Source organism: Hibiscus syriacus, unplaced genomic scaffold (genome assembly GCF_006381635.1).
Source record: "Hibiscus syriacus cultivar Baekdansim isolate YM2019G1 unplaced genomic scaffold, ASM638163v2 tig00111330_pilon, whole genome shotgun sequence".
Taxonomy (NCBI): domain Eukaryota; kingdom Viridiplantae; phylum Streptophyta; class Magnoliopsida; order Malvales; family Malvaceae; genus Hibiscus; species Hibiscus syriacus.
Window position 1 is genome coordinate 10,678,900 of NW_024063059.1, and position 26,427 is coordinate 10,705,326.

Genomic DNA, 26,427 nt, shown 5'->3' on the forward strand with positions numbered 1-26,427 from the left:
TATGATATGTCTCAAGGATTTGATCGACAACTTAAACCAGTTCAGAAAACAGCGGTCAGCAAAGCTTAAATACCCAGACATGTTTGCATTCGGCCCAGCGGTTTTAGCCTCCTACCATTGGTGTACACTTCAGTCCTTTAAAACGTTGATGGCAAATTAGGCAAAATTGTTCTAATAATGTGCTAGAATTTTTTTTTGATCATATAGGGTAAAAATTATTCTTTTCAATTAGGATTTTTATTAAAGTATTCATTGAAAGTCACTTGGATTATATGTATTCTAGAAAATGTTTAACTCATCAGACGATTGTTACAGTATCACTTGATTATCCCTATTATATATATATATGTGTGTGTGAATATAAAAAAATTATATTTTAAATGACTTTCAGAAGCCGTTGTATATTCTAGACGACTTTTAATAAACATTGTAATAAATACTTTACTTCAAAAAATAATTTCTCATATACTTTAAAGTGTAAAAAAAAAAATTGCCGGCGCATGTCCTATGAAATAGATATTTACGGGGGTGAATCCCCTCGCTTTGTTCGCGGCAACAAATTATTTGCCTACATTTGCTAATTTGGATAACATTTGATGCAATTAGATGTATAAATTTCATGTACCATAAATGAATTATATCGATCCACGTTATTAATGCAGAACATAGTGATTGAGACACTTTAATAAACACTTAGTGGTTGATAGATTTAAATAAGAAAGCTTAATACATTTTTTTTTAGTTTCTAAATTATATTTCAATACACGATTTGGTGTCTAAAAACCTTTTTTGTTAATAATAAATGTCTAATGTTTTAAACGTTACATTTTTATGTGTTTATATCATAACGTCGTTAAATTTTATTGTTACCTAACACATGTCATGTATACAAAATTTTAAAATTTATTTTTATTTAAAAAACTTAATATTATAATTTTAAAAAACTCCAATTTTATATCTTCCGCACGTCAATTGGTCGTTGTCGGTCCGTGACCGTCACTGTTAACACCATCAGAACCGTCTCGTTGCCGCGATTAAAACTCAATCCCACCCACCATGAAACTACATCATTCATCGTGTAAAATGTTGTGAATGTCGCCAGATTTCTAGGTTTTTCGTTTTTGTTTTCCGACAATGTTGACGGCAACAGTCATTCGTACGTTACACGACTGTCGTTGTTGAGTTCCTCGTTCTGCTTCAAACAAAACTCGACTGATGGTGATCCTTTATCGTTGGCGGTAGGGGATGGGAGGGAGAGGGACGATGAGGGGAGGGATTTTTTATTTTTCTTTTTTCTTTTTAAAATTAATATTTTTATTGTTAAAAATTTTAAAATTAAAAATATAACGGTAAATACCTAAAAGTGTAACGGTGAAAACGTTAAACACCTATTGTTAGCAAAAAAAAAATCTTTAGGTACCAAATCATATTTTGAGGTATAGTTCAAGAACTAAAATTTTTATTAAACCTTAATATTTTATCTAAATTTTAAGGACAAGATTAGTATTTTATCTAGAATTTGAAATTAAATTAATATTTTTTAAATTAAATAATTAATCTCTTTTACTAAAATGATACATCATCAAACTAATTATATATAATGTTCGAATGACTACAATATTATAAATAGATAATATAAATAATCAAGATTTTATTTTATAGAATTATATAAATAAAAGTAAACATTTATAAAATGAAAACAACCATTTTGATAGTTTACCGTGCATTTATTTTTTAATAGTATGGATGATTATAAAATAATATATGCTTATAATATCTCTTCTTGATCCGTAGACACACGTATACTACCCTAGGCAAAGGCCATGTGATTGTCATACTGCAAACCCACTTTGCCACCTTCACCAAACGCATCCGGACCCTTTTTCTTTTCAATTTCATTGATATTTTTTGTGACACTCTTTCAAAAGAAACTTTATAAACAAAGATCTCATATGGTATTTTGTTGTTTACATATAAGAGGAAAAACCAGGTAAATACAGAATGTATTCACAAGCCATGCTGATAAAGGTGAGACAATCCCTCTAACAATATACAAGTGAAAATATATTTTTTCTTTAATCATACTTTCTAAAGTTATAGGCCAATGTTTTTATTTCTTTATTTTCTTAATTAAAACCAATGTGTTTAAAGATATTATTGACTAGTCTCAATGATAAAAAGAAACATTGTTCTTCTTAGAGGGTTTGAGTTAAATAGTTGTGGTCACAAGATAGGTCAGTTGTTAATTGACTAAAAAATTCAAAACATATACTACTTGTAATCCCGAACTTTTGACAAAGTAGTATTGATTCATAATATTTCTTAATCATTAACAAGGCACACATATCTTGCAAACGCAGTTACTCGAACTCAAAATCTCAAAAGAACAACATTGCAGTTGCTCGAGTTCAAAATCTCAAAAGAATAACAATAATTTTAGTCATTAAAATCACTCAATAGATAAATTTTAACATATCATGTCAATATAATTAGACATTTGTATTTTTTCTCTTAAAGTTATAAGTGCTTATTATCATAATGATAAACATAAATAGTACGCATCTGGATAATTATTTTAAAAATAAATTAATAAAATAGCAATTGGAGTTGAATTATTAATTAGGGTAAATTGTAACATTGATCATTTAATCATTTAATTATTTTATTTTAATAATTGATTTTTCAATTTTATTCATCAGATCACCTAATTATTTAATTATATCTAATCAAGTCACTTACCATTAACATTTAACATAAGTGTTGATTCTTTAACATTGATCATTTAATTATTTAATTCTTTTACTTTAATCATTGATTTTTTTTAATTTTATCCATCAGATCACCTAATTATTTAATTATATATAATCAAGTCACTTGCCGTTAAAATTTAACATAAGTGTCGATTCTTTTAACATTCAAGATAAGTGTTATAGAATCATTAAGAAGGCGAGAAAGATAGGACATGAATCTGGGTCTTTTGAAATATATAATTGTGTTTGAATCACTGAACATTTAGTCTGTTTGCAATATGGTCCCTCAACATTTAGTTCGTTTGTAATATGGTCCTCGACGTAACTGTTGGGGACCATATTGCAAACGGACTAAATGTTGGGGGACTTTAGAAAAGTTCAGTGACCATTACTATACTTTACCCTAAATTAAATATGTAGTAAATTCTTGAGTAATGAAATGATAAAATTGTTTTGTGATGTAAAAGCGTTTAAAATACTCAAGTTATATCGATAGTGTAATCTAATTAAAACAAAAAGAAAAATCAAAATAAAATAATTTTGAAATTAATATATATAAATATAAGCTAAATTAATAATAATTTATTTTGCCACAAAATACACCCACACAAAAATGGTATAAATATGAATCAAAACTCTAGGATAATTGCATTACTCAAAATTTAATTTAATTTATCATATCACATTTGACCGTCAAATTTATTATCGAGTGTTTGAGCCATATGATTTATTTGACTCCTGTCGGAACCGTCTTTTGGTTGGGCCCCAGAATTGCTTGTATTTGGGCCATGGTTTGGTCCTTTATTGGACTTGTACCCTAATAAATAAATAAATTATATATATATATATATATTATAATATGATAATATATATATATAATATAACGTTTGAGGACGAATTTGAGTGTTTTCAATATAATATAACATTAGAGGACGAATTTGAGTGTCTTCAGCTGCCCCTCTTTGCTCATTATCGTGTAACGACAATAGAGCAAAGACTAAAAGACACGAATTTCAGTCGTATCGAATGTCTTCCGTTGTGGAGTTGAAATCCAATATTAGGACTGGTTTGTCAATTGTACTGAAATATGGAATGACTCTATTGTCGTGAGGTCGAGTCAAAACTAGAAAATTCTGAGCCTGAATCCTTCGTCGTGAAGTCGAAATCGAACTCAGAGTACTGGAAGTAGCTCATGGATTGTCTTCTAGCCAAAGATACTTCGTTGTGAAGCTGAAACTCGACTTGAAGACTTTGGTGTTGTGGTGTTACAGACGACTCCGTCGTCGTGAAGTTGGGTTCATCTATTTGTGAAGTTGGAATTGTGTATGGCCCCTTCGTCGTGAAGTTGAACCTGAGAATTGGATATCCTTCGTCGTGAAGTTGAAATCCAAGTACTGTTCTGAGTCCAATATCCTCCGCTGTGAAGTTAAAACTGGTTCTGGAACTGGGAAATTCTTTACTGACAACCAGCGGTCCCTTCGTCATGAAGTTGAACTTGCGTTGTCTGGAATCCAATATCCTTCGTTTTGAAGTTGAAATTGGCTCTAAAATTGGGAAATGTTTGTTGACAACCAGCGGTCCCTTCGTCATGAAGTTGAACTTGCGTTGTCTGGAACCCAATATCCTTCGTTGTGAAGTTGAAATTGGCTCTGAAATTGAGAGATGTTTGTTGACAACCAGCGGTCCCTTTGTCGTGAAGTTGAACTTGCGTCGTCTGGAGTCCAATATCCTTCGTTGTGAAGTTGAAATTGGCTCTGAAATTGAGAGATGTTTGTTGACAACCAGCGATCCCTTCGTCGTGAAGTTGAACTTGCGTTGTCTGGAGTCCAATATCCTTCGTTGTGAAGTTGGAATTGGCTCTGAAATTGAGAAATGTTTGTTGACAACCAGCGGTCCCTTCGTCGTGAAGTTGAACTTGCGTTGTCTGGAATCCAATATCCTTCGTTGTGAAGTTGAAATTGGCTCTGAAATTGAGAAATGTTTGTTGATAACCAGCGGTCCCTTCGTCGTGAAGTTGAACTTGCGTTGTCTGGAGTCCAATATCCTTCGTTGTGAAGTCGAAATTGGCTCTGAAATTGAGAAATGTTTGTTGACAACCAGCGGTCCCTTCGTCATGAAGTTGAACTTGCGTTGTCTGGAGTCCAATATCCTCTGTTGTGAAGTTGAAATTGGCTCTGGGTAAAACTTGCAAAGATATGCATGTATGCGATGGTATGGATGTCATGCTCTTAGGTATACCTAAAATGTATAGGCAACATATGTTATTCTGGGCTCTGGAGAGAAATCTTGATCTCCGGTGGCCTGTCGTTGTTGACTCTTGATTTTGAAAGCTTGAGGTTCCGATCTCTGATCTTAAATTCTTCAAATGTTTAAATCTGATGTGCACATTCTGTTTTTTCTTGATTTGGGAGATACTCCTCAACTAACTCAAGTATGTGCACGAGCCTTGATCGGTTTTTGGGTACCTGTACTTTTCAATGAATCTTTGTACAGTAATATGCGATTATCTTTCATAAAAATAAATAAATCATTAGATTTAAATCTAATTCAAGATGCTCCAAAGGAATTAGAGGAACGATGGTCTTTATTCATAAGGGAGGAAAAGAACAAACAATACATGGCAAACATTCTAGAAAACTAATACATGGTGATGTGTAAATGAATGTCTTATATCTCGATAATGTGGGCACTTCTGAGCTGAAAAGCCGTTTGATGACCTTGAACGCAGCCCTTGCCAAAGGATCCTTGAAAATGCGATAACGTTTGGGAGAGTGCAACATTTCTCCAATTTGTTGAGTTCGTAGAAGATTCATGTGCCGGGATGTTTCCACTGTTAATATCCAAATCGCCCTTTCCGGGTTTTCAACTTGGACCCATCTTTGGTTGCAAGACGCCCTTTGCGGGTTTTCATCTTGAACCCCCCTTATTTTCTCTTCTTTCATTCTTTTTTTTTCAACTTAGGACGCCCTCTCGGGTTTTCATCCTAAGCGAAGTATTTATTAACTGCGTCCGAGTTGATGGGATGTGGCAGTTCAGGTCCGTCCATTTCAGCCAGGACGAGGGCTCCTCCGGAGAAAGCCTTTTTCACGACATAAGGTCCTTCCCAATTTGGCGTCCATTTTCCTCGGAAACCCTTCTGGACTGGCCAAATTCTTTTTAACACTAGATCCCCTTCGCGGAATATTCTCGGGCGCACCTTTTTGTCATGTGCCCGAATCATTCGTTTCTGATAGATTTGACCATGATGAATGGCTTTCAGTCTTTTTTCCTCTATCAGATTAAGCTGATCATATCTGGATTGTGCCCACTCTGCATCATCCAGTTTAACTTCTGACAAGACCCTGAGAGACGGAATCTCGACTTTAATGGGTAGCACTGCTTCCATTCCATAGGCTAATGAAAATGGAGTTGCCCCAGTCGAAGTTCGTACCGAGGTTCGATAAGCGAACAAAGCAAAAGGCAACTTCTCATGCCAGTCTTTGTAAGTTTCAGCCGTTTTCTCCACTATCTTCTTAATGTTTTTGTTTGTTGCTTCTACTGCTCCGTTCATCTTTGGTCTGTAAGCAGTGGAATTGTGATATTTTATGTTGAACTGTTCGCAAGCAGCACTCATCATCATGTTGTTCAAGTTTGTTGCGTTATCGGTGATAATCCTTTCAGGTAGACCATACCGACATATAATTTCTTTCTTCAGAAACTTGCAAATAGTGGATTGAGTGACACTGGCATATGACGCAGCCTCTACCCATTTCGTGAAATAGTCAATTGCTACGAGAATGAAACGGTGACCATTCGAAGCCTTCGGATGGATTTGTCCAATAACGTCCATGCCCCACACAGAGAAAGGCCATGGTGACGTCATTACATGAAGCGGATGGGGTGGAACATTTATCTTGTCTCCATAAATCTGACATTTATGACATCTCCTAGCATAGTTGATGCAATCGCTTTCTAGCGAGGACCAAAAATATCCGCATCTCATTATCTGTCTTGACATCATATGCCCATTTGCATGTGCTCCACAAACTCCATCATGTACTTCTTCCACTATCATTTTTGCCTCTTCAGCATCGACGCACCTTAACAGAACTTGGTTATGGTTTTTCTTGTATAAAACCTCTCCGTCAAGGACGTATCCAGCTGCCAACCTTCTAAGGGTTCTTTTATCGGTTTCGGTGGCTTTTTCTGGATAACTCCGATGCTTGATATACTACAGAATGTCGTCGTACCAAGGCTTAGTGTCTTTCACTTCTTCAATTTGGTAACAATGAGCTGGGTACTCATACGACTGCATGTTAATTGACATCATTTCAGACTCCCCACCAGCCCTGAATGCGGCTGCCAATGTAGCTAAAGCGTCAGCCATCTGATTTTCTTCTCTAGGTACGTAGTGGAAGGTGACTTCGTCGAGCTCTTCGAGTAGATCCATCACTAGTCTCTGGTATTCTAACAGTTTTATATCCTTAGTTTCCCATTCTCCTCGGAGCTGATAGATTACTAAAGCTGAGTCACCATACACCCGCAAAGTCTTTATATTTTGCCCCAATGCAGCCCGAATTCCCAAGACGCATGCTTCATATTCAGCCATGTTATTGGTGCAATCAAAGTTTAGTCTGCTGGTAAATGGGTAATGACTCCCTTCCGGAGAGATCAGGATTGCCCCGATGCCATGTCCTAATGCATTTGATGCTCCATCGAAATGCATTCTCCAGGAGCTGTCTGTTGAAGTATCTGCTTCTTCTAAAGATATGGCCATTAAGTCTTCGTCTGGGAAATCAAATTCCAGCGGCTCATAGCTCCCATCAGTTCTTCTTGCCAAAAAATCAGATATGGCACTGCCTTTTACCGCTTTTTGGCTCACATATTCGATGTCGAATTCAGACAATAGCATCTGCCATCGGGCTAACCTTCCAGATAGAGCAGGTATACCAATCATGTATTTTAATGGATCTAACTTGGAAATCAGCCAAGTAGTGTGATACAACATGTATTGCCGGAGTCTTTTTGTAGCCCAGACCAGAGCACAACAAACCTTCTCAATAGGAGGATATCGGATCTAGCCATCGGTGAATTTCTTGCTTAGATAATAGATGGCTCTTTCCTTCTTCCCGGACTCGTCATGTTGGCCCAGGACACACCCCATGGAGTTCTCGAATATGGAGAGATACAGGAACAGAGGTTTGCCTGGGATAGGGGACATCAGGATAGGAGTGTGAGATAAGTACTCTTTTACCTTCTCGAATGCAATCTGACTGTTTTCATCCCATGCCCCAGGGCTATTTTTTCGAAGAAGGCGAAAGATTGGATCACACTTGTCGGTTAACTGAGATATAAACCGAGCTATGTAATTTAATCTTCCTAAAAAACCTCGGACCTCCTTTTGTGTTTGTGGTGGAGGTAGACTCTGGATAGCCTTGACTTTATCAGGATCAACCTCAATGCCTTTTCTGCTGACTACAAAGCCTAATAGCTTCCCGGATGTCACCCCGAAGGTGCACTTGCTAGGGTTCAGCCGTAACTGAAATTTTCTCAATCTCTGGAAGAGCTTTCTCAAATTCTCGACATGTTCATTCTCAGTCTGTGCCTTGACAATCATGTCGTCGACATAAACCTCGATTTCTTTGTGCATCATATCGTGGAACAGGGTCACCATAGCTCTCTGATATGTTGCCCCAGCATTCTTTAATCCGAAAGGCATCACTTTGTAACAGAAAGTTCCTCACATTGTGACGAAAGTGGTCTTCTCCATATCTTCAGGATGCATCTTGATCTGATTGTACCCCGAAAATCCATCCATGAATGAAAAGTAGGCGTTCCCGGCTGTATTGTCCACCAGAGTGTCTATGTGTGGCAGAGGAAAGTTGTCTTTGGGACTTGCCTTGTTAAGGTCCCGGTAATCAACACACATGCGTACCTTCCCGTTCTTCTTCGGCACAGGCACTATGTTGGCCACCCACTCCTGGTATTTGGCTACTTGGAGAAAACCGGCATCAAATTGCTTCTTGACTTCTTACTTGATCTTAAGGAGCATTTCTGGCCGCATTCTTCTCAGTTTTTGCTGCACAGGTTTGAATTCTGGTTTGATTGGCAGTTTGTGAACTACCATATCTGTGTCTAGTCCCGGCATGTCTTGATACGACCAAGCGAACACATCTCCGTACTCCTGAAGTAAGACTATCATGTTTTTTCTTGCTTCAGTCAAAAGAGTTGTGTCGATTTTAACCTCCTTTCGATCTTCCTCAGTGCCCAAATTTAAGATTTCGATCGCCTCCTTATGTGGCAGTATTTGCTTTTCTTCTTTTTCTATCATTCTCAACAATTCGGTAGGCAAGTTGTACTCCTCTTGATTATCGCATTCATCAAATTCCCCAAGACAAATGGTTGATTCAAAATCCACCTCTGGATCAGGATCATCAGTGCCCACATTATCGTTATCTGGGAACCTGAAAGGAGGAAGATATGCATGTGTGAGAAGATAATATCCCACACGGAATGGTCAAGAACTAACTTTGAGAGTAATTGGAAATGAAGTACTGGAATGAAGGAGATAGAGAATGAATTCAAAAATAAAAGAAAAGTTTGTTTGCCATGGAAAAGAAAAATGCATCTTTTATTAAACTTAAACCAAATGTTTATTAACCCTTACAAAAGATCACCTATTGCCCCGGGTATAGGCAAATAGGGATAGTTCGAATATTACTCTGAAAGATTCTTGTAAACCACAGGTAGTTCTTCCACCGACCAACTGCTAGGTACGAACCCATGTGGCAGAGGGCATATCCTGGATCTATCTCCGTTGTCAACATCTTCTGTGTTCACGGCATTAACGTTCAGATCTTCCAGAGCCGTTTCTAACTCGGATATGGTGGTCTCAAACACATAACCACCTGACTTGAATGTTCTGAAGAGCGGCAAGAATGTCATAGGCTTCCATTGGAGTTCGTTTCCAGTCAATCTGGCCAACCTTCTCTCCCGGTTCTTTTGGATCTCCTTTCTCTTTTCATGATAATTGAGCTGAAAACCGAGCCCAAATTGGTCTAATTTTGGGATAGGACAGACAAGATTAATCATTCCTTGCAAATATTTCCCAAAACCTCTCCCGGTTCTGGCGCCTCGGCCTAGGGTTTGCTTGATCTCCATCCTTGTGCATTTGGAGAGTCGAGGTCTTGGGATTCTCTTTCCTTCCGCCACGAATGTGGCATTCACAAACTCCAAGGAGCGGAACGAACATTCTACCGCTTCCTCGTCTACTTCGATGTATGGAGCCTCCGTTATCACGCTTGCCATGATATCTATCACAAGGAACTCAACATCATAGGTGGTTGGTCCAATGGTCAATGGTACCTCGATCTTTCCGATTACCTCTCTTTTGGTCCCATCAAATGCTCGGACCACATTCTGACAAGCTCTCATATGAGAGGTATCTATTGGTAGCCTCTTCAATGTAATTGAAGGCATCACGTTCAGGGCTGAATCATTATCGATTAAAACACTTGGTAAAGCGTGCCCCTTACAGTAAGTAGTAATGTGTAACGCCTTTGTTCGGCCTCTTACTCCGGATGGAATCTCATCATCTGAAAATGAGATGAGATTATCAGCTTGAATATTGTTCACCAGTCGATCCATCTTGCTGACTGGTATGTCTTGTGGTACGAACGTTTGATTAAGGACATTCAATAGCGCTTCTCGGTGTGCTTCCGAGCTTAAAAATAGTGCTAGCATTGAAGTACGTGTAGGTAAGTTGTGGAGTTATTCTACAATGTTGTACTCGCTGTGCTTCAAGATCTTGAGAAACTCTTTAGCTTCTTCCTCCTTTATAGGTTCATTGACAACTAGCACATCCTCTTTGAACGGCTCAAGTGGTCTTTGCCTCACTTTACTATTACCCCCTCCGGAAGTACTCACCTGACACTCGTACTTCCATGGCACTTACCGATTGTCCTTATATTGAAAAGGCCGAGGTGCTGAGATTACCACCTTGGCTGGTGTTGTTACTGTCATGCTTGCCTTAGGGGTAATTATCAAAGGACTACCTCTACCAAATCCCCTGTCTGATGATTCTCCAGTGGCACAAACATCTGCTTCCAAGGACTCTTGAATTTCTTCATAAAACTCCAGCTCCTTTCGATCCATCATGAGTTGGACTAACAATCTGAACTCTGGGCAATCTTGCACTTTATGCCCTTCTTTGTTGTGGTAACAACAATGGTTACCATCTTCATTTTCTGTCGTATCTGGATATGGTGCAAGAAATATTGCCTTTACCATTTGGCTCCATACCCAAGCCAAAGGAGATTTAATTTCCGAAACACTTGATTTAATTATCCTTCCCCCTTCAGTAGTAATGGCATTGATTCATGTCTCCTGATGATTGGGCAAGGGATTCTGGGCGACGTTTGGTGCTCCGGAGTTGAAAGTGATCCAATTCTTGTTTCTCATTTGTTGCACAAGTCTCTTGAATGCGAGACAACTTTCAATCGAATGCCCCTGCACACCGCCATGGTATTCGCAGTGAGCGCTCTCGTCATACCATTTCGGGTAAGGGGGATTTATTGGATTCATAGGATAAGGCGACATTGCATGAGTGTCGAAGAGCTGTTGGTATAATTCTTTATACGTCATGGGAATGGGGTCAAATTGCTCCCTTTCCCTTTCTCTTCTTGGTTCTCTCTGGTTCTGTCTAGAAGTACCGGATGGTACAGCTGCTGTGGAATTTGAGCTTGAGATCGTAACCCCCTTGCTGACATTGTTGATCTCTCGCTCTTTGTTCTTCATGGGAGGTTTTTTACTGGAGTCTCATCCCTCAATCTTTCCTTGTTTAATGGCCAACTCGATCATTTCACCGGCCATGACTAAATCTGAGAAACTTCCCGATGTGATTGCTACCAAGTGCCCGAAGTAAGGTGCCTTCAAGGTCTGTACAAACAGCTTTCTTGTTTCCTTTTCATCCAAGGGTGGATGAACTTGCACAGATAAATCCCTCCATCTCTGTGCGTACTGTCGGAAACTCTCATTGTGTTTCTTCTCTAGGCTTTGTAACATGACCCGGTCTGGTCTCATATCGTTGATATGCTTATACTGCTCCAAGAAAGACTTGGCTAAGTCTTTCCACGTCTTGATATGAGTTCGGCTAAGCTGGTTGTACCACCGAATAGCTGAACCGGACAGGCTCTCCTGAAAACAATGGATCAGGAGTTGGTCATTCCCGCCATATCCTGTCATCTTTCGACAGAACATAGTGATATGGGCTGAAGGGCAACTGTTCCCGTCGAACTTCTCAAACTCGGGAACTTTAAACTTTGGTGGAAGCACCAAGTCTGGAACTAGGCTCAGCTCCATTGCGTCCACTCCATAATAATCATGGTCTCCCTGGACCATCTTTATTTGATCTTTTAATATTTTTATCTTTTCTTCCATCTTTTTGGCTTTATCTTCCTCATCAAAGTCTGGGACATGATAATCATCCGGATGATCATCAGGGATGATTGTAGAAGTTTGTATCTTCACAGCAGGTGCAACTTTCGCTTTGGTAACGAATGAGTCCCCGGGTAGTGCTGCTTTCCCTTTAGTAGCAGATGCGTCCCCGGGTAATATTCCGGGTGAGATAACCACTTACGGGGTTGGTGGTATGGCCACTCCCTCGGAAGAAATGCCCCCTGATGCACTAGCTTGTTGTAGACCCGACAACTTGGCTACGATTTGGTCAACCAAGGACTCCTGATTTTTCTTGATGCACTCAAGAGTACTTTCACTGTTCTGAGCCATCTTATCTTCTAGTTCCTTTTGAAGTCTTGTCATGTGCTCTTCGATCTTCTCCATTCTGGCTTCCATTTGTCTCTTTTTTGCTCGAGTATTGTGCGGGTGATGTGTATCTGATGCTTGTGGTGGTAAGCTCGGTGTCTGAGACATGTTCTGTTAGTTAATACAAATGTAAAAACATGGAAAAAATATAAAATAAACAGACATGAAATATAAAATGCAAGAAATGCAATGCATGATGTATGCAATTGGAGGCATTGATCCAGAAAAGTGTTCATTATTATAAATAACCCTTGTTCAGACAAAAATGTATTATCTTTTAAGAGACATAAAAACATATTAAAGGTACATTCGGACTAAATCCTCTAGACCCCGAACAGCTTCCAGTAGGTTGACAAGTCTTCTGCCTTCATCTGTCACTGGTTGAATGCCTTGTCGAACCACACCAGCTTCCCTTGCTAGGCCGTGAAGATGACGGGCTGCTTTTTGCACTTGATCCAGGAAATCTCGGATGGTTGCGTCTCGGGCCCTCACCCTTCGTTGTGCTTGTTCCCAACGGAAACGCCATTGTAATCCTCCGTCGAAGGGCACCATCTGAAGCTCGTTTGCTTGCCTCTTGAACCCATCTACAATAGCTTCTAACTCAACTATTGTCTTGCCATCTTTCTCATGTTGTTTTTCTAAGTCAGCTACCCGAACTCTCAAGCGCTGGTTCTGATATTGACTATCTGCCAAGCGTCTTTGGGCAGTCTTCATCTGTTCCTTCCAAGCTTTCTCATCAGGCCTCTTAAACTTCCTTTTCAGGCTATGAGCTTCGTCTTTCCAGTATTCAGAGGTTACCTTCAATTTGGCGTTATCCTTGACCTTATCTTGATACCCCTTTCTCAAGTCTTCGAACTCAAAACAGACTCTTTTCTGTTCTCTTTCCAGTTTATTTGCCCGGTCTTTCTGAGAGTCAGCATCTAGCTTCCACTGATAGCGCTCGGCTTCAAGTTCCTTTATCATTTGCTTCAGCTCACTATTCACGGCTTCAAACTCGGTCTTGGCTATCTCGAGTTCAGAAGGGACATGCCTGAGATGTTCTTCCATGGTTCGGGTGTCATCACAGTCTGGCACAGGGATGTTGTCATTCTTTCTCAATCTTCGCCACTCCACATAATCCGGAGTGAGCATGCTTCTGGCAGCTACAACATCCATCCGGAATACTTTCCTCCACGAATCGGCTGCTTCTTTGATCATCTTCTTATAGCTGTCGCCGTGATACTCAAACTCTGACCTAGCCAACCCGCACGTTGCTGGGACAAACTGACGTGCTCCATACTGTCTAAGTGCTAATAGCGGAGCATACCCGACTGCTCCCCAAAGTCCAAGTAAGGTCACAGTGTCAGAGTCACCACATCGGAAAAGAACGTCACTGAGAAATAGCCAGGGGGCTCTCCAGACAATATCCCGGTCCTGAAGATGTGTAAAGACCTTCATCCATTTTTCTTTCGAGGCGCCTTCATGCCATTTTAAGGTGATAAATTCACCTAGAGGTGAATAGGTGGTGCTGAAACGGTGGTAGGCAACCCCGTCAGTCTTCCAGAAGTGGCTGTGAATCCAGACCTGAAGTAGCTGAATGCACCCGGTGAATCTTTCTCCGCCAGTTCTTCGGCAATGGTTGAGAGATCGAAAGGTCTCGGCCAAGATGGCTGGTGCTGGGTTAACTCGTTTAGAAAGTTGCTCAAATAGTTCCACCACGGCAGCGTCAATGCACCCCAAAGCCTTCAGAAAGATGATCAAACCGTACAGACCCAGTGCAAAAAGGTCTATAGTCTTCCACTCATCAGGGTGGTTTTTCATTAGTTGCTTTATGTGAATCCATTCAATTCCTTCTCCACTGCCTCTACGCTGAGTCCGATCGATTACCCATTTCTCATCTACTCCTGCAACTTTGGCCAGTGCATTCTTAAAGGGCTGGCTTTTGATGTGTTTAATGTAGGCTCGCTCAAGCTTGATGCTTTCACAATGCAGCAGTGTAGTGTATTCTTCGATGGTGGGCATCATGTCCTCTTGGTTAAAAGTGAAGCAACTATATCCTGGGTTCCAGAATTGAACCATGGCTCTGATTAAGGGCTCATCAGTCTTAACATGAAGCAAGAGTGCAATGTCACCGTACCGTTGGCTGAACTTCTGTCTCCGATCATTCTTCCAACTGTCCCAGATATCTCGAAGCTCTTGTACATTGTTCTGTTTTAGGCTGATAGGGGTGTAGCGAACCAACTCTGACACATAGCTTCCTTGAAACTGTCTCCCTTTTCACTCTGAGTCTTCTCGGACCATAGTCGTGCCTCAGCGTTTTCAATCTCTTGTATTACAACACCTTTGTCCATGAATTCAGATTATTTGAGTTTTAATAAACACCTTTTTAGGGATTAATGGCCTCTTGTTATGATGCAAATGCTAAAAACAAACACAAAGGCAAAAAGGTTAGTAAAATAGAAATAAAAAAAAAGAAAAAAATAATAAAATAAATAAATAAATGGTAAAGAAAAAAAAATAAGGACACAAAAAAAGGTTAGGAAAGAAATGTCCTAGGTTTTGGAATGTGGTTTTGGGGTAGGCTCTATTTATTCAAAGTCTCCCGGTTTAGGTTCTAAAAACGGTACTCGAGTTCTCCTTGCTGGCGCCCCCTTGGGCCGACCAGACCCTTAGTCCGAAACCCATCACAGGCTTGTATGGACTAAGTTAAACTCGAGAGGACACATTCCCTTATGCCCATACGGAGAATAAATTCACACGAAGGCATAAGGTATATGAATCCCGAAGGTTACTTGCTAGGCTCATACGGTGAATAAATTCACACGAAGGCGTTGCTTTCACCCCCACTTAAAACAGGTTCGGAGCTCGGGTTTAGAGCCTTAGATGAAAAATGTTTGGAAAGCTGAAATCATTAGAAAACGGTCAGTCCAACTATTTACTCGAAAAAATATAATCAAAAATAAGTAATAAGGATCGAAATATTACCTTAAAATTTAAACTTATCATTTTCGTTAAAAAGACAACTGGAAATTACCTTAGCCTGACTCACTCACCTGTGTCCCCAGCGGAGTCGCCAAGCTGTCGGAACCGTCTTTCGGTTGGGCCCCGGAATTGCTTGTATTTGGGCCATGGTTTGGTCCTTTATTGGACTTGTACCCTAATAAATAAATAAATTATATATATATATATATATATATATATATATATAATATGATAATATATATATATATATAATATAACGTTTGAGGACGAATTTGAGTGTCTTCAATATAATATAACATTAGAGTACGAATTTGAGTGTCTTCAACTCCAATTAAAACTGTACTGCACAAAGTTATCCAAATTCCAGATAGGAACACATTACAATCTAAGACAGCATTCGAAAATGTTAAAGAAAAATATGAAATCAAATTACATGGCTCAAAACCGCTGGCTGACTTTCCATTAAAAACATATATTACTTGGAATTAGTTCAAGCCAAATACCAGGTGAAAAAAAATGCGAAGTAAACTTGAATTTGTATGGTCAAATGAATAATAAATAAGAAATAGACATTAAAATAGGACGAAAGATGGAAAACAAATACAAAAAAAAGTGTTGAAATAATGCGTATTAAATTTAAACATATTTCATATTTGGTGAAAACCAATGTCTGGAAATGCTTCCAGATTGACTGCTCGGGAAGCATCGTTGAATGCAACCATCGTCAAGGTGATAAACACCGCTTCACGACAAACTAATGGACGTGAAGAACCGCGGTGATCTCCATAATCATACACTTGTAAGAAGTAAATACTATTCTTATCAAACTGATTGGGATTTTGCAGTGGAAGTCAACACCCGGGGTCCAGGAATAAGGATCGATTACCCAGATCAGTTAACCTTGTTACACCCACTGTATCTTCAGTTGTTTGGATCTTTAAAATCTCGATTGTAGCAGTTTGATAATACATGAGTATGTATTCACCGTACTCTTCTTCTCCCCCTCCTCCTCCTCCTCCTCCTCCTCCTCCTCCTTCTCCCCCTCCTCCTTATTCTACTAATATTTCCCTAGAGTTCATGATATCCCATATTTGAGTGACCATTAGTAGTTGGCCATTTGATTCCACCAAACATGGCCATCGAATGCAGTCCATGAAATACAAAATCATCTCATCGCCATATTCTTCATCAAATATGCAAGGGGGTGGATCAGGTGTGGAACAGATCAGCTTCAGGTTCACGCGGTGGCTTCCTATTGTTATGGAATGAGTTTGAAAAGGGGGTTAATTATAATTAGGGTAAAGTATAGTAAAGATCACTGAACTTTTCTATAGATTTCATTTAAGTCTCCCAACTTTTAAAACTTACAATAAAGTCCCCCAACATTTAGTCCGTTTGCAATATGGTCCCCCAACAATTACATCGGGGACCATATTACAAATGGACTAAATGTTGAGGGACCATATTGCAAAAAAACTAAATGTTGAGAGACTGTATTGTAAGTTTTAAAAGTTGAGACCTGGCCCGGTCGGTAATTTTTTTTTATAGAAAATTACCCTTGTTTTAGGTACAGGTTAGGTCAATCGGATCATGTATTTTTGAACACCCTTAGTCGTCAGTACCGTTAAATGTTAACGGCAAGTGATTTAATTAGATGCAATTAAATAATTAGGTGATTTAATTGATAAAATTAAAAGATTGATGATTAAAATAAAAGAGTTAAATAATTAAGCGTCAATAATATAATTTACCCTGTTAATTATGAGTTTAGCTACCTGCCGTATGCAACGAACAAATTGGGAGAATATAAAAAAGAAAAACTTTGGAATCCGCAGAGAAGGAAGAAGCTGTTTTGGAAACAAACCCAGCTGATTCATAAATAAAAAAGCAGATTCTTTGGTTGATCCCCAAAATATCTTAGTTTCCATATTCATTTTTATTACGTTTATGCCCCCAAAACCCATCCCAGATATTTTCTCCACCCATCCTCGCCTGCAATGAATAAATATATACTAATAAAAATATATATTTTTTATTTCCACGTTTTAGGTTCTACTTCCATTTCCCACTTTATTGCAATGGATTTATCTTATTAAAAAGCATTCAAATTAAAATATTTACTAATAAAAATAAGTTCATTTCAAATTGAGTTAATTTTTATTTTTAATATTCTAAATAAAATTTAATTATTTCAGTGATTAAGTGGTATTGATACTCTATTTTCTTCAATTATAAAAAAATTTCAAATTTAATTTAATTTGATGACTTTTATGATTATATTATACATGTTACCGTTATAAATGTATATATGACTTTAAATGATAGGTTAAGTTATGAAGTCTTTGTAGTAAAAATACACATAAGAAATAATTTTCGTTTTTAATATATTTAAGAAGTCTATTAAAAAAGTTTAATCCCTTCAAAAAGAGAGTTTAAGTTGCCTATTTAATCATTTTTACCTAAAAATCACCCTGACAATTTTTAATTAACTGTCAGACACTCTTTTAAAAAATTTTACCGATCTAACATCCTTTGCAGAAAAACGAATAATGTTGCACCGCGCGGAGTAAGGCGCAGATCATCATCAACGCCTTTCTGCAATTATGACACGTGCCAGAAAGGCGCGGATCATAATCTACGCCTTTCATTATTGGTTCCAAATTTATCGGCCTTTAAACTTTCCTTTCAATTATAAATAAGACCCCCTCAACCATAAACATCACCCCCATCAATTCCTCCTATATTTGCTTCACTAGTTTGTTCGATCTTTCTTTGTAAGGTGATTTTTTAATATATAATATTTTTTATATATATGATTATTTGAAGAAAAAAAATTATTGTACTAATTATTTTTCATTATTTTTTGTGGTTGTAAAATTGGAAAGCGGGATCATACGTCGAGACTTTTTTGCCGATACGATAATAATATAAATTATATAATTTAAATTATTATAAATATTTTATTACGTTATATTTTAATTCATATATTATTTATTTAATTAGGCGTATTTCAGCTATTATTTTTGCGGATATAAGACTCTCTATCTTTTAAACTTTAAGCTATTGTTTACTATGATGGAGAAATTCGGGAAAATGAAATCGGCGTTGTGTTCGCATCAAATTATTTTGTTAAAATATCCTTCAAGAGAAACATAACTCTTGAGGAGTTGATAACGAAGATTTCAAGGAAGGTTTATGTTGGAAGTAGTAGAAGACTGTCCTTGCTTCAGTACATATTTCCAACATCGATGTTTTCGTTAACTTATACAACATTCGAACTATCGAACGATGATGATGTTTGTTGAAGTACGTGCCATTCGTGGTATGTCATTATGCTCTCATTATGGGCTAGCTCAACAAGCTGATCAGGTTGACAACCCAACTACAATAATGTGTAATGATTGTAACGCCATAATGAGAAATTCGCATCATGGTGCCATCCCATCAAGTTCAATGGAAATACATTCATCATCCACTCCTTACAATGTGTACCGAGGTGGGTTCACAAACAATCCGTATAGTAAAATCGAGTCCAGTTCAAGGGGAAGGCATTCATCTGTAAATTTCTTTGACCTGAATATAGAGATGTCGTCGACGCAACAATCTGTGCAGTTTCCATTTGACACGATGACTTCAAGCTTCAGGGGGAGGCATTCTACTGCGAGCTTCTTCGATCTCAATGTCGAGATGCCTTCAAGTTCAAGGGGAAGGCATGCAAGTACCAGATTGTTCGACCTAGATGTGGACAACGTGGAGGAACCCTCATCTCCACTAGAAGAACCGCTTTGTGAGCCAGGTGCAGATGGTGCTGAGACTTGACTATTTATCATTTTCAAATGGGATATTTTTTCCCTTATTAAGAGATCTGAAAATCTCTCCTCATAAAAGAGAGATTATTTTCCTTCTTAGATTAATTTGGATCTACTGTACTTTAGGAAATAATAATATTCTTTTCAAAAAATTATTATTCTTGCCATAAAACTCGTATTCTCTTGAAAGGATGCTCATCGATCGGTATATGGAAACATCGTCGACATGTGACTGGTCGTGGGGCTTATAAATGGGTTGAAGGATGTAATGGGATCGAATGAAATTTCGGACAAAATGAGCGTCTACAGGTGTCTAAGGTGCACCCAATCTATCTAGATTTTTCAGAATCTAATCCTTCAATTTCCATGTTAATTTACTTATTTTCTTCTATTTTTACAATATGTTATATTTTAAATGATGCATTTTAAAATTAAGTTATGGGTGTTCAAAATTGTGTACCCTAATTTTCGGGTACTCGATTTTTCGAGTAGTGTATATATCGGCCTGTGACTCAGCCTGTTAAGTCCGGGTACCCATAAAATTCGGGTACTCACATTTTTGGGTCACAGGTACCCGATTCATATATATATATATATTAAATTTAAATTTAAATAAAAATACATAAAAAATTAAAAAATTATAATATATTATCCACGTACAAAAATTAGTGATTTGAAGTTAGTTTTTAATAGAAATATTTGGATATATAATTAAAGTTTATATTCAAAAGAAAATATTAAAAATATTGATATCGATCGTGATTTTTTTCGAATCTTATTTTGACAAATTAATAAAAACTTCTTTAAAAAATTTAAAATTTAAAAGAACATAATACAAACCTAAGAAAAATTTAAGAATTTAAATTTAATTTTAAGGTCAAAATATTACGAAACCTAAACTTAAAATATATTTTAAACTAAATAAATAAATATATATATATATTAAAATTACTGGGTCGGGTCAAGTGCTCGGTTATAAAAAAGTTTTTGGCCCAAACCTAGCCCAAGTACCCGGGATAAATCACGGGTTAGGTACCTGTCCTGGTTGGGTAAATTTTTTAGAAAATTACCCTTTTTTTTAGGTACGGATCGAGTCAATCGGATCAGGTATTTTTAAACACCCCTAGTTATCAGTACCGTTAAATGTTAACGGCAAGTGATTTAATTGGATGCAATTAAATAATTAGGTGATTTAATTAATAAAATTGAAAAATTGTTGATTAAAATAAAAGAGTTAAATAGTTAAGCAATCAATAATATAGTTTACCCGTTAATTATGAGTTTAGCTGCTGCCCTATGCAACTAACAAATTGGGAGAATATAAAAAGAAAAACTTTGGAATCCGCAGAGAAGGAAGAAGCTGTTTTGGAAACAAACCCAGCAGATTCATAAATAAAAAAAGCAGATTCTTTGGTTGATCCCCAAAATATCTTAGTTTCCATATTCATTTTTATTTCTTTTATGCCCCCAAAACCCATCCCAGATATTTTCTCCACCCATCCTCGCCTGCAATGAATAAATATATACTAATAAAAATATCTACTTCCATTTCTAACGGGAAAAATTTTACTTTTAATATAAGGTTAAAATAAAATGTTATTGATTTTGTTATTATTTAAATAATAAATTGATAAAAAATTACCGATAATATTATTTTTTTACCTAAACATCATTTTTAATATTTTTGGATATTTTTTAACGCCTAATAATATTTTCGGTCATTTTTTAATGCCTAATAATATTTCCGTTCATTTTTTTTAAAAATCCGTTTAAAACGTCCAATAATAATAAAACCGATCATTTTTAACGCCTAATAATGTTTCCGGTCATTTTTTATCGGAAACGTCTCTTTTAGCCGTATATTAAGGTTGTCGTACGTGAGCATTCCCCATTTCCCACTGTATTGCAATGGATTTATCTTATTAAAAAACATTCAAATTAAAATATTTACTAATAAAAATAAGTTCATTTCAAATTGAGTTAATTTTTTATTTTTAATATTCTAAATAAAATTTATTATTTCATTGATTAAGTGATATTGATACTCTATTTTCTTCAATTATAAAAAAAATTCAAATTTAATTTAATTTGATGACTTTTATGATTATATAATGCATGTTACCGTTATAAATGTATATATGACATTAAATGATAGGTTAAGTTATGAAGTTTTTGTAGTAAAAATACACATAAGAAATAATTTTTATTTTTATTATATTGAAGAAGTCTATTAAAAAAGTTTAAGCCCTTCAAAAAAAGAGTTTAAGTTGTCTATTTACAAGGAGATATTAAAAAAATCTGACTACTTTGATATTAAAGACCAAGCCAGCATTATTCAAACATGACAAGATAGTATGAAAGATCTTTGATGATCAGTAGATGAAATAATCAGGCCTTGCCTGCTGTGACAATTTCTTGTCACTATAAAGTTGAAAGCTCTTGGTATGATTTTAATAAAAAAAAAACAAAGTCTATAAAATGAGCGTTTAATATTTAAATTATCAGTTTTTACCTGTTTTAGTATCTAAATTTTTAAAACTATGTTTAAAGTTTAATTTTTATTTCATTATAGTACTCTTATTTAAAATTTAACATTGAGTTTTTTTAAAACTTAAAATTTAAGTACTAAAATGGATCAAAACTAATTGTTTAGGTACTAAGCTCGTTAAATTTTTAATGGTAGGTATTAAATTGAAACAAAAACTAAAAGTTAGATATTTTTTTGAAAAAATTAAAAATTTAGATACTAAAATGGATCAAAATTAACAGTTTAGATATTAAATACGTAATTTACCCATAAAACAACATCGACGACTTAATTTGCTTTTTTAGTGTATAAATCTAGATATTTGGCAACTGAATATATAATACTTTTATGTTTTTGGTGATAATGTAGTAGATTTTTTGTATTAACAATCAATGTTCATATCTAAATCTAAAAGTATTATACTAATAATAATGATGTAATGATTTATCAACAAAATTTTTAATCTAATACTTTTAGTGATGTAAAAGGAGTTATGCAGTATATGTCATACGACAACCTAATATACGGTTAAAGAAAATCGCTACTGAAATTATTATTAATTTTTTAACATTTTCGATAAAACGTTACTGAAAATATTATTTTTTTCTACATGAAACGTTAATTTCGCTACTTAATTTCCTATAGAAAAACCGATAAAAAAATAACATTTTAGGTAGCGTCCAATATTAACATTTTCAATAAAAAATAATATTTTAAGTAACATTTTATCAAAAATATTAAAAAATTAATAATATTTTCAGTAGGGTCTTTCTTCAATTATATAATGAGAAAAATCCCAAAAAGCAAGTAGATGCTTTTGGTGAAAAGTTTGTAAATCATTTAAAAACATCAACCAACAGAAATAAGAAATTATGTGAATCAGCTACCTCATCATTTTTTAACCTAATAATCAGTCCGATGATGTAAAAACAAGTAGATATTTTTTTAGAAAATAAAAATATCTTTATTAAATTATACTATTGAACATGATTAATACTGCTTCACTCACATAAAAAAAACAATTACCATATTTCTAATATTTTTTATGTTTGAATTGTGAATTTTGCGGTTTTATTAGAGATATATTAACGCTTTTATGTTTAAAATTTTAAAATAGTATAAAAATATTAAATATTACTTTTTTTATTAATTTGAGATAAATACAAAATATTATCTGTTTAAATATAACCCTTAATCATTTGATATTAAATATTTACACTTCAACATTCTTAGTATTCGAATTCTCAACTATTTATTTATCACTGAGGTACTTGATTTTCGCTAAATTTTAAAATTTTGTTGATTCCTAAAAATTTTCGTTAATTATCTTTATTTATTGAAAAACAAAATAGTATTTTATGCAGTTACCAAAATTAATTATCCAAAACAGGTGGCGGTTAGGCATTGGTAGGATCACGTCTCAGCTTGACCTTTGGAAAACTGTAGTTAAAAGAAAGACTAGAGGGTCTAATGTATGTTATTTGATATCCAAATAAATAAATAATGTATTGTTATTTGAAGTAGGTGAAAAAGGAGCCTCAACTCTATAACCCCCCCCCCCCCCAAACTCTCTCTCACCCCAACTTCTAGATTAGCTGTGCAAAATTTCCATCACCACTAAAATCTGGACTTTTGGCATTTGAACAAACCAAACCAAAGGCGGCGCCTGTTTGTGTATCGGAGATGTACTCGCAAGTGCCGAGCAACCCAAACGAAGAGTCGTGGACGGAGGAGAAGCATGTGAAGTTCCTCAACTCCATGGAAGCATGGTTCGTCCGTACTATGCTTGACAACAAAGATCGCTTTAATCTCCGTCTGGACCGTCACGTGCCTGACACCTCTGACTCCACTCTTGATTGCAATTGCAAACACAATGCTCCCACCACAAGGAACCACACTACTTCCGGTATTATTTCTTCACCTTCTACTAATCCGCCTGCTTTTATTTAATCATTCTGGATTTTCCCTGCACTAGGTTTTACTGCAACAAATCGACGCAAAATGAAGGCCAGGCCTGGTAAAAGATCAAGAAGATCATCCTCTCAGCCTCTTGCTTCAACACAAGATCAGGTTAGTCACCCAGGATTTAAACTACCTTTACGATCACGTTTTTAGTTGTACATAATATATATTATTAGTGTTATTACTGCTATATAACAATCTATAGTTCTAAACAAACCGCTATCAAAGTACTTATGTAGCCTTGTTCAAAAAAGCAATTTTAGATTCATGGGTAAAGCTAAACAGTAGTTATTATGTGTGTTTTCTAGGTTGTTCCACAGGTTGAAAACAGAAGAGAAGATAAAGGAGGGAAATAGCCATAGGGTGTCCCAATTTTGGTGCTTCATCCAAACTGATGAATGTTTGACATGTTTCTGGGACCCTTTATGCATTTAATTTTGCATGGGGTTTCTAAGTAGAATAGGTTGAAAGTGATTTGTGAGCGTGTAGAATATGTACTGATGAAAAAGGTTAAATTGCATCTTGTTCAGCCCCACACCATTTACTTCACTTTCCAGGATTATCGATTCTTGACTTGCTTTGGAAGATATTTTTCACCCTGCCTTGATTCTTGAGCAAACATCTTCTTATTCAAAATGTAGTTTCCTTTAACAATATTCATTTATGCCATTCTTTTATAAGAGAAAATAATTTCAGTGACCAAAAATTTCATATAATATACGATTTTAACCAATTTTTTCCGGATTTGTCAAAATGACCAACAAAATCGCAATGCGATCGCTAATTCGCAACGCGATCTCCATTATCGCAAATCAGTTCCCAGATTCGCAACGCGATTATGACTATCGCAATGCGATTTTTCAATTTCGCGTTGCGATTTTCCCAATTCACAATGCGAATAAGTAAATCGTAATGCGAATAAGTAAATCGCAATGTGAATTTGAAAAATTGCAATGCGATACTGATTATCGCAACGCGATAATACAAAATCGCAACGCGATACTGACTTTCGCAACGAGATACTGACTTTCGCAATGCGATTCTGACTTTCGCAACGCGATTCTGACTTTCGCAACGAGATTCTGACTATCGCAACGAGATAATACAGAATCGCAATGCGATTTTCAAAGTTCGCAACATGTTTTAGTTTCGCAACATCCTTCTGAGTGGGACATACCAGATGACTTACAAACAGTTTTGCCACCAGCCATGGACAGAAGGCTACCTGGCCGACCAAAAAGTCACGATCGTATACCGTCTAAGGGTGAAGAGAAGAAGAGATCGACATGTAGTCGGTGCAAGGAAAGTGGTCATACAAGGTTGACATGTGGTTCACCAGTGCCATCACAATCATATTTTCCTCTACCAAAATATGGATCCTCATCAAAATCCAAAGCTCATATGGTGTCAAGCAAAAGGCAATTAAAATCGCAATCATCTTCAAAATCCCAATCACAACCGGCTTCACCTTTTGGGACTATTAACTTAGGTGATTTTTAAATGCAAACGTTGTATTATGTGTATTTTATGTGTGCACTTTTAACATTTTCAGTTAGGCATGTATTAGTAACTTGAGTTTGAACATTGCTATGATCTGTTCAGTTGTTATCACTTATTAGACATTCATTTGACTATCGCAACGGGGAAATCGCAACGCGAAAATGACTATCGCAACGCGAAAATGGCTATCGCAACGATAAAATCGCAATGCGAAATGAAAATCGCATTGCGATTTTCTCGTTGCGATTTTCATTTCGCATTGCGATTCTCTCGTTGCAATAGTCAGTTTCGTGTTGCGATAGTCTGTTTTGCCTTCAACATAATGCATATTGAAAATCAACAAATCAACTATTATATTTCAATCAATTAAACAAACACAAATAAGAATTATGTACACATCAATTAAACAAATCAACATTTACAAATCAATTAAACAATCAAAAAATAATAATAATTCTTATTTCCTCATCAATTATTGAATCAATGAATCAACTTTTGCACCCATACATCCATTTCACGCAGCTCACTTAAGGATTAACCTGCAGAAACCAAACATTTGCTCAAAAAAGACTTCCTACACATCTAAAACCTACAAACAACAAATTATTGAATTCTAGGTACTTAACCAAACATTTTCAAACCAAAAGGAGTATATATGTTAACAAAACTTGCATTTGACTTACCAATTAACAATGGATACTTTCATAACGCGGATGCAGGTAGGCAGCGTCTCGAATATATCGCTCTAGCCATATAATGCCGAAACCACAAGCCTATTGCAGCTCTATCTCTATCGGTGGGAGGTAGAAACTCTGTGCTTCCCGTCGTCAAACGCGCCAAGCACATGCATACGAGAGGACCACAATCCCTTCTGGCTCCCGGTGATTGTTGTGGCGCGATCTCGTCTCTGACAACTGTGACATTGAACTTCTTTGGCTTCTTGTGTCCAGAATGAGTCCAATAATTAATCCCATCAAAGAATTTAGCCAAATGAGAGCTCCATCCCTTGATAATATCTCTCAAATCAGACAGTGATATGTAATTTATCATGCTGTCATATACTATTATCTTCAGGGATGGAAGCTGAAGTTGGACGAGAAGCCAATGACGACGTTCC

The 26,427-nt window shown here is 36.3% G+C and overlaps 1 protein-coding gene across 1 annotated transcript; it reads left to right on the forward strand.

Moving 5' to 3' along the window:
* The first annotated feature begins 23,432 nt into the window (after positions 1-23,432).
* On the forward strand, positions 23,433-24,166 carry LOC120158798. The gene is made up of 3 exons (XM_039169551.1): positions 23,433-23,754; positions 23,824-23,918; positions 24,119-24,166. The coding sequence occupies exons 1-3, from the start codon at positions 23,532-23,534 to the stop codon at positions 24,164-24,166; spliced, it is 366 nt and encodes a 121-aa protein (XP_039025482.1). The 5' UTR covers positions 23,433-23,531.
* Positions 24,167-26,427: the final 2,261 nt, after the last annotated feature.

Coding starts and splice junctions, on each gene's coding strand:
- LOC120158798 (XM_039169551.1), top strand. CDS start 23,532: ATGTACTCGCAAGTGCCGAGCAACCCAAACGAAGAGTCGTGGACGGAG. Junction 23,755..23,823: donor AAGGAACCACACTACTTCCG/GTATTATTTCTT, acceptor TCCCTGCACTAG/GTTTTACTGCAACAAATCGA. Junction 23,919..24,118: donor TTGCTTCAACACAAGATCAG/GTTAGTCACCCA, acceptor TGTGTTTTCTAG/GTTGTTCCACAGGTTGAAAA.